Source organism: Simochromis diagramma, unplaced genomic scaffold (assembly GCF_900408965.1).
Source record: "Simochromis diagramma unplaced genomic scaffold, fSimDia1.1 OVJJ01000205.1, whole genome shotgun sequence".
Classification (NCBI taxonomy): domain Eukaryota; kingdom Metazoa; phylum Chordata; class Actinopteri; order Cichliformes; family Cichlidae; genus Simochromis; species Simochromis diagramma.
Window position 1 is genome coordinate 17,174,220 of NW_024386782.1, and position 13,767 is coordinate 17,187,986.

The 13,767-nt window shown below is 40.8% G+C and overlaps 1 protein-coding gene across 1 annotated transcript; it reads right to left on the reverse strand.

Moving 5' to 3' along the window:
• Positions 1 to 184: 184 nt before the first annotated feature.
• Positions 185 to 3,200, reverse strand: LOC120727844 (myocilin-like). The gene is made up of 3 exons (XM_040022400.1): positions 1,981 to 3,200; positions 1,395 to 1,499; positions 185 to 1,297 (listed from the first exon to the last, which is right to left on the reverse strand). Exons 1-3 carry the CDS (start codon positions 2,462 to 2,464, stop codon positions 495 to 497), a joined length of 1,392 nt encoding a protein of 463 aa, XP_039878334.1. The 5' UTR covers positions 2,465 to 3,200; the 3' UTR covers positions 185 to 494.
• Between the last annotated feature and the right edge of the window lie 10,567 nt (positions 3,201 to 13,767).

Here is a 13,767-nt window from a genome sequence, read left to right on the forward strand (position 1 = left end):
TCTACAAAAAGCAGTAAATCTGAGAACCACAGCACAGTCAGCTCTAAATTTAGGTATTGTAACCACTGTAGTCTACTAACTTGCTCTTTGAGGCAGCTATAGTCAGCAGTTGGAACGCTGCAGTTTGTGGCTTTGGCAGCTGAGGACATGAGTGGTTGGTTGTGACTACATTTTCAAAATGCAATCCAGAAAACAAAAACTTTATTTCATAAATTCATATCTTAAATAAAAAATAACATTTGCAGATTACAATTCTGTTTCATGAGCCATCAGTAACAATATCACATAACCACACTGAACAGGTTTACTGTATGAATAGTTCTTTGTTTTTATGCCACTCCTTATTTATGATACTAATGCCACAGAAATACTGTAAAATTCAAAACACATTGATAGCACAGCCTTGACAGAGCACCTGAAATGATTATTTATTTCATCTCTATCACTTGTTGTTGCATCAGTCCTGCCAACAGAAGTCCTTCTCTGTGTCCTCTCTAGCTCCTACCATGGCTGGCCCTGCCCAGTCTGATGTCATAGGTGACCATGTGGAAGTTGTCCCAGGCATACAGCTTCCTCTGAGCGTGGTTGTAGTCCACCATGCTGTTGTAACTGTACTTGTTTTTGAAGGGCACGGAGACAGCTTGTCCCACACCAGTGGCTGTATCAAACGCAAAGTTGATGGTGGTGTTGGGAACAGTGTAGCTAGCAACTGTGTACAAACGTCCACACACCATGAAAGCGTTGGCCACTGTGTTCTTCTTAATATTAGTCTCCCAGGTCTTTTTCACCTCCAAGCTCTCGGGGTTCAGCTGTGAAATTACAATTGCACCCCTTGCTTTAGTTGTACTGTAGATGGCCCACAGACCCTGTTCATCCACTGCTAGGTCAATGTCAGTGTAGCCCCCCCAGGAATAAGGGTGCTGGCCATGGAAGCCGGCATGAGGCAGGTCCATGCGGGATGCCAGATATTCAGAAGCCAGGTCGTAGCGAATCAGTGTCCGACTGCGTCTTCGCTGATAGTAAAGGGAGCCTCGGTACACAGTTGCCCCTGTGCTCTCCACAGGCTCTGGCAAAACCAGCACCTTCATTGGGAAACCTCGGGAGAACTGATCCATGTCTTCATATGCAAAGAGGTGACGCACATCTCTTCTCACCGCATCAATACGCCACACAGTGTTGTTGGTGTACTGAGGGCCTTGAGGCTCTGGATCCTGCATCCACACACCATACTTCCCTGTGATACTGTCAGATTTCCTGTGTGACACAGGATCTCCCACTGACACTAACTCTCCACAACCTGAGGGAAAAAAGCAAGTTACTTTAATTTAGACTCTAAATTTTAATTTGCTTAAAAGCTATAATGCTCGATTCCAACAACTCCAGTAAAACGCTACCTGTGAAGTTGTGACTTCCTTCATGGAAGACGTGGGATGCAGAGATCTCTGTCACTTCAGCTTTCATCTCCTGATATCCACTATTCCCAAAGTCATATGCGGGATCTGGGAGAGAAATACAAATTCTGAGCAAAACTCAAAAGTAACACTTTAACCTCAAAGTTGTAAGGTCCCTGTTTTTTCCTCAGAGTGCTTGATGCTCTAACCCTGAAAATAACCACACTTGTGTAAACATCAACATGAGTGACGAAGCCATAAAAAAAGACTGTGGTAAAAATTCCTATCCCCTTACTTAACTGGGGACAGTTAACTGCAGGCCAACCTGTCTCTGCCTCTTTAGACTTTTCAAAGCACGAGTCTACCACAGAAACATTTATTCTGAAAAAAACAAACAAACATTAGAGCTGGCAAAAATTGCATAAAATATGTTTCTTCACAGATTTTTTTTTTTTTTTTTAAAAAGCATTATTTTGAATTTGTATGATTTTGTGGTTAAAAAAAAAGTGTTCTTTTGTGATTGACAATCTTTTAACTAAGATAATTTTTTATTTGTGTGGTTTCCCATTACCCCCTGACTGGTACATACCATTGGCTGGTCTGTTTTCATGCTGAGTGCCCACTGAGGTGAGCGTCTGCTGGCAGGGTTTCTGCCTGAGGCTCTCTGCCTCCTGGCTCAGCTCAGCCAACCTCCTCTGCAGCTCCTGGATCTGCCTGTTTAGACGCTCCTTATCCTGCTGCAGCTGGTTTCTTTCCCCAGTAACCTGGGAATAAGCTTCCTGGAGACCTTCTTCTCTATTAGCTCCAACCCCAGTCATGGTGCCTTTGTCTACTCCTGCTAGGAGACGGCTGACCAAAGCTTCGAGCAGGGTGAGCCTGGACAAGACTCCATCCATCTCGCGGTTGCTTCCAGGGCAGCTGGACTCTTGTGGACTGGCCACAGTAAAGGTGTAATGACAATGTCCAGAGGGGTCATTGGGGCCAGAGCGGTGGAGGGAGGCTTGATCTTGAGCCTGGGTTTGGATTGACAGAAGTAAGCCGGACAAACTAAAGAGGGACACTTGGAGCCACATTTCAGAGGACTGAATCTTGTGGTATGTGGGAGTTTGTAGATGCAGTTGTCTAACCTCTCTTGTTAAAAACCTAGACTCTTTTTTAGACTCTCTTTTGTTTTCTTAAGCTAGTCTCTTTTCGCCTGAGTGTCTGATATCCTGATAATGCTCTGAGTGTGGGTATTTATACAGTTAACTCAGAGAATGGGAGGGGACGAGGAGTGTGTCGGGAATGAAATAACCGGGGGTTGTGGAGTGCTTGTGTAAAAGGCCACGTGTTTCTTCTTTTTGCTCGTGGTGGTGGAGATGTGTGCAGAGACAGCAAAAACGATGTGAAAATCAGTGGAAAAATTTAATGTTTGTTTACTCCTGTGAAGAATTCTTTTAGTGTGTCTCAGCAGTCGGTATGTCTCTGCAGGTTGTTTTGACTGGACAGCATCTCTTTATGTGTCTAGTGCGTGTCAGCTGCTGTGCTGTTTACTTCCTTTGAAACTGATAGTCTTTCTATTAAACCACTGTGTGATTAACCACAAATTCAGTTTATGGGCTCGGTGTGTGCGTACATTTGTGCTGAGAGGAAGTGTTTAGGATGCCAACATTCAGCAGCCAGGCTCGAAAGCAAGGCAAGCTGGTCCTTGAGAAGACCTCAGGGCAGACTGGAACTTATCTGTCCCAACTACAGCTGAGCAGGATGTCTGGCACAGGAAGCAGTCTGGAATGGAGACTAATCCAAACCCCATATTTTCTGCAAACGGCCACAAATTACAGATAAATTATCAAGACAAAAGGAAGTAATCATTCACTGTTCAGGCTGGAAAAACACAGAACTTGCAGTAAGCAGTCTGGAGAGATGACGCTGAAATTGCTGGTTGTAGACACCAACCTTCTGATATATACATACAAAATTATGACACAATGTTCAAGAAGCATTACTCAACTTTCACGTAACCTTAGAAGAAGAAGCATTGCAGAGATGCATGAACTTTTCAAAAGACCAGGGGGCCCAACAGTCTGAATAAGACAAAGTGTCTAAAAATGGAAGACATTTAAGACAATTGTTACTCTTACTCTTATACCAAAAACCCAACATGCAGTTCTGAAAAGGAAAAGGGAAAAAAGCAGTGACAGAGGTGATAAAGTCTTTCCCAATATAAAAAAAACTCTGCTTAAAAGAAAAATATGAAAATATGTTTCTCATGGCATCTGAAGACAGTGAAATCATACCTTGAGCCCTGAGTGCCTCGCAATCAACAAATGAATTAAAATTGTTCATTCTGGAAAGGATTGTTTATACTCAGTTGATGGACTATTTGAATGACTTTCAATTGTCGGAAATCTTTCAGTCCGGCTATAAGCCATTTCACAGTACGGAGACAGCCCTCGTAAAAGTTATGAATGACATTCTGATAGCGACAGACCGTGGTAAATATGCAGTGCTGGGTCCTGTTGGACATGACCGCTGCATTTGACACAGTGGATCACAATTTGCTGATCTCCCGCTTACAGCACTGTGTGGGAATTTTTGGTTCGGCACTTGTGTGGTTTAAGTCCTATCTCTCAAATAGGACCTTTTGTGTTAAGTTGGGGTTGGCTTCATCCTCTGTGGCCCCGCTGCTTTGGGGTGTGCCACAGGGATCTATTCTTGGGCCATTATTGTTTTCACTGTACCTTTTGCCTCTTGGTGCGATTTTCCGAAAACATAAAGTGTCATTCCATCTATATGCAGATGACTGCCAGCTTTATTTACCTTTTAGTCATTTTGATAGTCTCCCAAGTCGACCTCTGTTTGACTGCTTTAGTGATGTTAAAGCATGGATTGCAAAAAACTTTTTAAATTTTAATGATCCGAAGACAGAAGCGATCTTATTTGGCCCAAATCGTTTTTCTCACACACCAGATGTTGATCTTGCAGCTTTGACTTCCCAACTAAAGAGTTCGATCACTTTCTGCACTTACCTTTGATGACCACGTAAACGGGGCTGAAAAATCAGCATCCTATCACCTCAGACGTTTAACGAAGGTTAAGCCCTTTCTTTCCAAGCGTGACTTGGAAAGTGTTATTCATGCCTTTATTACTTCATGTTTAGATTATTGCAATTCTCTTTTAATAGGGGTTGGGCAGGGCACTTTGTCACGCTTGCAACTAGTGCAAAATTCTGCAGCATGATTTTTAATTGGCAGAGGGAAATTTGACCACATCACTCCGATTTTGGCCTCTCTACACCGGCTTCCAATTGAATTTAGAATCTGTTTTAAAGTCCTTTTATTGGTTTTTAAATCTCTAAATGGTCTGGAACCTGTTTATTTGTCTGACTTGTTGAAGCCCCATGTCCCCATTCGTTCCCTTCGGTCAGCTGAGCAGTTGTTGCTTTCGGTCCAAAAGTCACGGCTGAAACTTAGAGGAGACCGAGCGTTCGCTGTTGTAGCGCCGATGCTTTGGAATAACCTCCTCTCCATATTAGACAGGCTACATCAGTGCCAGTTTTAAGTCCTTATTAAAAACCTAAAAACCCTGGCTTTTAACTCTGTGGGTAACTGACATTTTTATTAATTTTGTTGCTATGTCTGGTTTCTGCTGTCTATTATTATATTTATATTTCGTGCGTCTAATGCTAATTTGGATATTTCGCTATGCACTTTGGTCTACCAGGTGTGTTTTAACCCTCTTGAGGCAGGCATTGCCAATTTGCAACAGTTAAAAGCTAACAACCTGATTACCCCACATACATATTTTATGAGTTTTTTTTACTCAGAAGTACCACTGCAGGACTTGGTTGTGCATTAGCAACAAAAAGTTTAATTTGAGCCCGAGAGGGTTAAAGTGCTATATAAATAAATGATGATGACCTGAAGCTTAGCAGAAGTTTGATGATGCAAAAAGAAATAACACAGTGCCCAAAAGTAAATCAACTACAGAATGGTTAAAACCCCCCAAAAGGGACCTCCCACCACATCTACAAGATGCTGAATTCAGATATGGTGGTTTCTGAAGCGTGCACTCAAATGATTTCTCGTTGTGTTCACTAGTGCAAGTACTGCTGTCTGTGTATTTTTAGTTTACTCAGATTGTGTTTGTCTAAAAATGTGACTTATGTAAAACTCAGAATACGTTTTAAAATATATCAGAGCAGAAATCCTGATATATCCAGCATGTTCACAAGCTGTTGTAAGACAGTGCTGCCATGCAAGTTGCTCTTTGATGGTTTATATGGCAAAACTGTGTTGACTGTGTTTGCTTTCTAGTTTGAAGCCTCATTGGTACACCTACAGCATGTTCCAACTGTCTTCATGTGAGTACAGTGTACTTACTGTGAATGTGCAGAAATCATTTTCTGGTTTCTGAAGGATGTGGGCACAGTGCTAAGTGCGTCAGGGGTCAGTGACCTGTTAGGAATGTTTTTTCCAAGAATGTGGCCTGTCAGTGGTTAGCTGCAGTGCCTGCTGTTCTATCGCATCATTTATTTGTTGGTAGATAAAGTGCGTCTAATGCTAAACACTGGACCTTGCAGTTATGGTTATGTCGTTGCATGCGAACACTTTAGCTAGCCACTGGCTGTTACAAAAACAACTTGATGATTGAAATCATGAAAAGATGACCGAGATAGTATTAACAGGCAATGCAAGGTCATCAGATTACAGACTAACAGTTAACTATAGACTAATGTGCATTTGTAGCATGCCTATTGTACGGTAGCAGAGCATAAAAAATGGTCTTAAGCTTGGGATTCACACTGATTAAACTGCATGTCCTGGTTTTGAAAGTTCTGTCCTGAGGTGAAATTTTGGCTCATATACCTGGGAGAAACTGTGTCAGCTTTACAGTATTTTTGATGCCATCAAGGAAACCCTTGCTGCCAATGCCATAAAAATTCAGAAGCAAAAAAGAAATACAGGGTAAAGTAGTGTAAACTTCAAAGTAATACCAGTGTGACAGCTTTAAATTGCTAAAATCAACGGTCACATCTTTAGTGTTTCTTAGCTAAAGTGTTCCTTTATCTGAGTTTCCTTAGATTTCGGAGGAATGAGTTAAAAAAAAATTAAGTAACAGTTCAGTAACAGTTGAAGTAACAGTTCACAGGTTGGCTTGTAACAATGCTGAAACTGAAACATCTGCAATATTAAGTTGCGTTTCCATCTTACCATACTGTGACACCCACGCGAAGCTGCTGATGAGCAGTTAAAGCATGCTGGTCTGGTGAAAGTTGGAATCGTTGTACATCGTTCATGTAACATAAACTGGAAATACATACATCAGAATAATGGAGTTTTGTTCGTGACACAATCATGATCACGTGATCAGGCCTGTGGTACAAAAAGTTTGTTTTCCTGTTTTTATTTTTTACTTTTATTTGTTGTTAATACCAAATATTGAAGCACCAACAAATGCTGTGGCCCCAGCGTCAATGTATTAACCAAACTATGATTTTGGAGAACTGTTACACCCCTAATATCCACTGTCTGAAATATAAAAGTATATTTTAAGTGAACGAGTGATACTTCATTGTGGATATTATGTGCAAACAGGGCATGCACACTGAAAGTTAAAGTGTATATATATATATATATATATGTATATATACGCCTCTGTCAGTGCGCCCCAGGGTGGCTGTGGCTACAATGTAGCTTGCCATCACCAGTGTGTGAATGTGTGTGTGAATGGGTGGATGACTGGATATGTAGAGCGCTTTGGGGTCCTTAGGGACTAGTAAAGCGCTGTATAAATACAGGCCATTTACCATTTACCATATGTATATATATACAGTGGGGCAAAAAAGTATTTAGTCAGCCACCGATTGTGCAAGTTCCCCCACCTAAAATGATGACAGAGGTCAGTAATTTGCACCAGAGGTACACTTCAACTGTGAGAGACAGAATGTGAAAAAAAAATCCATGAATCCACATGGTAGGATTTGTAAAGAATTTATTCGTAAATCAGGGTGGAAAATAAGTATTTGGTCAATAACAAAAATACAACTCAATACTTTGTAACATAACCTTTGTTGGCAATAACAGAGGTCAAACGTTTACTATAGGTCTTTACCAGGTTTGCACACACAGTAGCTGGTATTTTGGCCCATTCCTCCATGCAGATCTTCTCGAGAGCAGTGATGTTTTGGGGCTGTCGCCGAGCAACACGGACTTTCAACTCCCACCACACATTTTCTATGGGGTTGAGGTCTGGAGACTGGCTAGGCCACTCCAGGACTTTCAAATGCTTCTTACTCCTTACTCCTTTGTTGCCCGGGCGGTGTGTTTTGGATCATTGTCATGTTGGAAGACCCAGCCTCGTTTCATCTTCAAAGTTCTCACTGATGGAAGGAGGTTTTGGCTCAAAATCTCACGATACATGGCCCCATTCATTCTGTCCTTAACACGGATCAGTCGTCCTGTCCCCTTGGCAGAAAAACAGCCCCATAGCATGATGTTTCCACCCCCATGCTTCACAGTAGGTATGGTGTTCTTGGGATGCAACTCAGTATTCTTCTTCCTCCAAACACGACGAGTTGAGTTTATACCAAAAAGTTCTACTTTGGTTTCATCTGACCACATGACATTCTCCCAATCCTCTGCTGTATCATCCATGTGCTCTCTGGCAAACTTCAGACGGGCCTGGACATGCACTGGCTTCAGCAGCGGAACACGTCTGGCACTGCGGGATTTGATTCCCTGCCGTTGTAGTGTGTTACTGATGGTGACCTTTGTTACTTTGGTCCCAGCTCTCTGCAGGTCATTCACCAGGTCCCCCCGTGTGGTTCTGGGATCTTTGCTCACCGTTCTCATGATCATTTTGACCCCACGGGATGAGATCTTGCGTGGAGCCCCAGATCGAGGGAGATTATCAGTGGTCTTGTATGTCTTCCATTTTCTGATGATTGCTCCCACAGTTGATTTTTTCACACCAAGCTGCTTGCCTATTGTAGATTCACTCTTCCCAGTCTGGTGCAGGTCTACAATACTTTTCCTGGTGTCCTTCGAAAGCTCTTTGGTCTTGGCCATGGCGGTGTTTGGAGTCTGACTGTTTGAGGCTGTGGACAGGTGTCTTTTATACAGATGATGAGTTCAAACAGGTGCCATTCATACAGGTAACGAGTGGTGGACAGAAAAGCGTCTTACAGAGGACGTTACAGGTCTGTGAGAGCCAGAGATTTTCCTTGTTTGAGGTGACCAAATACTTATTTTCCACCCTGATTTACGAATAAATTCTTTACAAATCCTACCATGTGGATTCATGGATTTTTTTTTCACATTCTGTCTCTCACAGTTGAAGTGTACCTCTGGTGCAAATTACTGACCTCTGTCATCATTTTAGGTGGGGGAACTTGCACAATCGGTGGCTGACTAAATACTTTTTTGCCCCACTGTATGTATGTATGTATATGTGTATATATATATATATATATATATATATATATATATATATATATATATATATATATATGCATACATTTTAATTTCATCTTCAGCAGTTAAATGTTTTACATACACTCAAGTTTTACAAACAGTTAATTAGGCTTTTCTTGCTCCAAAGCACATTGATATACACTCACAAGGAGCTACGCTGGTGTGGTGCTGTTAATTACAAGGTTTCCACAAGAGAAAATTTGCCTTAGAAATCCTTGTTATAACTGCAAAATTTTATTTTCAGACAGATAAATTCAAAAACTTTACTGAGATCAACAATAGCTAGTTGTCATTAGTTGTCTCAGAACTCAGAAATCCTTGCTATAATGCTTTGAAAACAGCTGCTGTATGCGTGTTTAGCCAGAAAGGACCAGAAAGAAAGCATGCATAACCAAAGTGCATATTACAGTTTATGTTATTCATGCATCGCTTTCTTCAGATTGCTATAACCCAGCTCACAGATGTTATGTCATCTCCACAACACTCCCCTTTGAAACATATCCCCACAGTTACGACTATAGGTCATAAGTTTGCATTATGAATTGGTAGCATTTCATTTCTCCTCTACTTTCATTTGGATATTTCGCTAATTGCTTCCACAATTGTTGCAAAATATTGTTTATAAAATAAAGAACCTGTTTTTTTCAGCAATAGAGACTTGAAATGCACATCTGTATTTAGTTCCACAAGATCAATTTGCTGTTACTCTTTTTTTTACTGTGGAAAGTCACCAGTATTCCACAGTGCTTTTACTACTGAGGTGTGTTTTTCTTATGTAACATAATGACTCAAGCATCCTGTACAAAGCGAGCGCCAGCTCCTTGGTTGTCCTCAAAGAGAAGAGAGGATCACATGGAATACGTAACTTTTTCCACATGTGAGGCCATGCAGGCTTTTTAAAGGTTTGTAAGTTAGTAAAGTCTGTGAAGCTGCATTCATGCATATTAATGTGTTTCCCCTAGACATAATATTCTCAATTATTTCCCCCTTATTCCGCACTACTTGTTATTATTACTGTGAATATTTCATCTTGTTCCAGCTGGTTTACTTGTCTTTGAAGCAACGTGATTTTTACATTGAGGAAAACAAAAATCCAAGATTTCAGGCATATTTTATGGGCCCATATTTCTGCCAAATGGTTATTTGGCCTGGTTTTACATAAATCTTAATTCTGCATCCTTTGCTGCATAAATCTACGCAGCAAATGATGCATCTGTGTCATTACTTATTTAACAAACACTAAACCAAAATGCAGAAGAAGTTGTGCAAACTAAGTACACACCACGATCAGTGGGCTGTAATAACATGTTTATGAGCAATATCTTGCAGTAATCATTGTCTGTATGATTTTTTTAATCTCTCACACTGTTGTGAATTAATTTTGGCCCACTATCCTTTACAACATTGCTTCAATTCATTGAGGATTGTGGACACCCTCTTAAGGCCTTTCCACAGCATTTCAATCAGGTTGAAGGTCTGAACTTTGTCTGGACCACTGCAGTCACCTGATACTTTTTTGGGTCATTCTGTTGTAGATTTGCTTCTGTGTTTGTGATTATTGACCTGCTGCATGACCTAATTTGGGCCAAAGTTTAGCTGTCAGGCTTCAGGTTTGACTTTAGAATATTTTGGTATACAGACGAGTCCATGTTCAACTCACTGACTGCAAGATGCCCAGGTCCTGTGCCTGCAAAGCAAGTCCAAATCATCACCCCTCCCTCTTTTTGGAGGGGTTGTTTGTGCTGATTTGCTAAATTTGTTTTTTGCTAAATGCAGCGATGGACGTTACGGCAGAACATCTCCACTTTGGTCTTGACTGTCTAGTTTCAGAAGTCTTGTGGTTTATTCAAGTGCAGCTTTGTAGCCATGCTGTGATGTTCTCTTTACAGGAGAGGATAGGATTTCTTCCAGGAACCCTGTCAAACAAGTCAAACTTAGCCAGTGTTTATTTAATTGTACTGTCATGAACATTGAACATGCTTTTTATTCAGTTTCTGACCATAGGATGAATTTCCTGGGATCTATCTCACTGTAGAATGATGCACTTTCTGGCAATCGAGTGCTCCAGACCAGCAAACTGCCAAAACTGCTTTTATTGAGGTGCTCACACTTCCTGATGATCAGCTCATAAAGTGCATTTAAGTAGCAGCACTTGGCTGATACTTACTTACCTTCTTAAATAGTAAGGGGGGACTTTTTGACACACTGCATGTCGACTTAGTTTTTGTTAAATAAATGACAACACAGTGCAATATGCCATGCATTGTTGTTTATCTGAGGGTGTATTTACCAAATTTTAGGAGCTGATATAAGAAGATATAATTATAATATGTTTAGCTTCACTTAGGAAACAGCTAGTGTAATTCTGTCCATAAATAACAACATAAAAACTCCCCCCTTCAGCTCCACCAACACTGACTGAAGTGCACATCCTGTTTTTAATCTGCATAACTAAAGTGAGAATGACAGTTTGCCCTTTTACAGCTGATATGTGCAGGACTGTGTTCCTCTCAGATGTGCAGACTGTTCTTACAAAAATGTTATCAGCTTTTCCATTGAATAAGAATCGAAAATGTAGATGAATAAAAAAAAAAGAGCAATGAAAATCAGATGGAAAAGTTAGTAGTTAAGGCCCATTGAAAATGCAATCCCAGAATCCTTTGGCATTCAGCAGGATTTCCATTATTCAACTTTGAGGGGACGGTTTAAGGGCTGTATTTGTTTGAATATGAATTATATAATATTATGCAACAGGGGGGAAAAGGGGGAGTAATGATGGGGCTGATGACATTGGCATGACACAAGAAGAAAGAGAGAGAAAAAAGAAGAGAAACGTGCAACAGCTGAATGTCAAAAGGCAGGGAAAATAAAATACACTCCATCAGACTCTAATGTGCAGTTTGAATATCGAGTTCTGCGAGCGGGAAAGCTTGAAAACAAATTACCGGTACGGGCCTGCTTTTCTCGCACGGCACCAAAACAAAGATGCATCACTTTTCCAGTGGTCGCTGAAAAGCAAATCGAGAAACACCCACACAGAGCTTTCATTGGCTCTGCATAGTTGCACTCACAGGTGTGAAGTGTTGCACAACGTGCTTTTACATGGGAAGCTGTCTTCGTTTGGCTCGCTGACTTACGGTGTAAAGCAGACATAAAGCAAGCAGTCGCCCGAGGGCTGGTGAGTGCTCCGTGGTTTAACACCTGCAACCTCCCCCCTCATTGTGTCGGGCACATTTGAACAAAGTGCCTCAGTGCTTTGACTGCAACTGTGACTGGAAACGCGAGCTTCGGAGAGGAAAGTGAGAAAGTCTGGACACTTCACACGTGGTGCGATCCAAGCTCAAAAGACTCAAGCATATTTGACTTGTTGCAAGCATTGCTGGGGTATGATTAAAAACTGCAGTTCTGTACTTTGGGGTTCACGGCACAGATCCAAGGGGGAAGTCACCGTGAGGTGTTTTTAAGAAAAGCATTACAAATGTCTTGCTGTCTGCTATGAATGTGAGGATATAATCACAGTGGACCGCGTGCCTGCACACCTGAAATCTAACAGCAGAGCAGTAGGTGTTGTTTAGCGTCACAGGTGTTACACCAGACATTCTTATTACTCAGAGAGGCAGACTGGCATGGCGCCAGTGTCTCCTTTGCGAAAACACAGTTGCAAACACAAGGATTTAAAATTCAAATGGCATAACACAGTAGTGACGCAACTTAGTTAACTCTAAAAGAGCCCTCTGCATCATGGGTAGTGATGCATTTCTGCACGCTATGACAAGGCAGGAGACAGGGAGCGATGAGTCTGTCTGGAGCATTAATTGCTGGGTAGATGATAGATCACTCACATCTCATAGAGAGTCCTCCCTATCAGTTATTTTGTTAGTGAGCTCTTTAACTCTCTAAAGTTAGAAACATGAAATAACCATAAAATTACAACATTTTTGAAAGTTTATAGTTGAACCTTCAGACCAATTTTAAAAAAGCAATTTACATCCATAAATTTTAATATGTACCATTTTTGCTACATCGGCATCTTTGTGCAAATTATTGCTTAAATATCACCAACACGTCAGTATCAGCAGCACTTAGGCGGGTCATTGCACATAACATTAAACACGTGTTTTAGATTTGTGCTATTTTATGCAGCATTTTTAAACCCTCATAACTTATTATGTACAAGAGATTGCTGCGTGGAAATTTCAAGGGTGAAAATATATTTTGGGTCTGACAGGAACTGCTGCCAAAACACCCACATAGTGTGTCACAGCCTTAAACCGAAATCTTTTTTTAGTTTAATTTTTCCTACTATTTTCATTTTAATTGTTGGTGTTAAAATCAGACTTTATAGAAAATGATTTTTACACAGAAGAAATCAGCTAGAACACAGGCGTCCTGCAGGTTTTAGATGTGTCCTTGATCAAACACAGCTGATTAAAATGGCTAAATGACCTCCCCAACATGTCTTGAAGTTCTCCAGAGGCCTGGTAATGAACTAATCATTTGATTCAAGTGTGTTGACCCAGGGTGATATCTAAAACCTGCAGGACACCGGCCCTTGAGGCCTGGAGTTCGACACCCCTGAGCTAGAAGATGAGGCTAGCGTCAAAATTGCTATGATTTTTAAGCAGTCACGTGATCCATGTAGAGATGTGGGATTTGAAAGTTTTCAGTTTAAAGTTTTATCCAGTGAATTATCGGGAAATATGTAAAACACAGTCCAAAAAAAAAATTCCCCCAAATACTAACTTTAAGTAGTTTAATTCCATGTAAATTCCCTATGTAATTTTGTTGCATAAGTACAATGTAAAACATTAAATTTAATGCAGTCTGTTCAAATGAAATGTACTTGATTGGTATATATTCAGTTTATAACAAAGATTTTCCATATTGATTAATTATTTGAATAAATAAACCTTTTTTTTTAA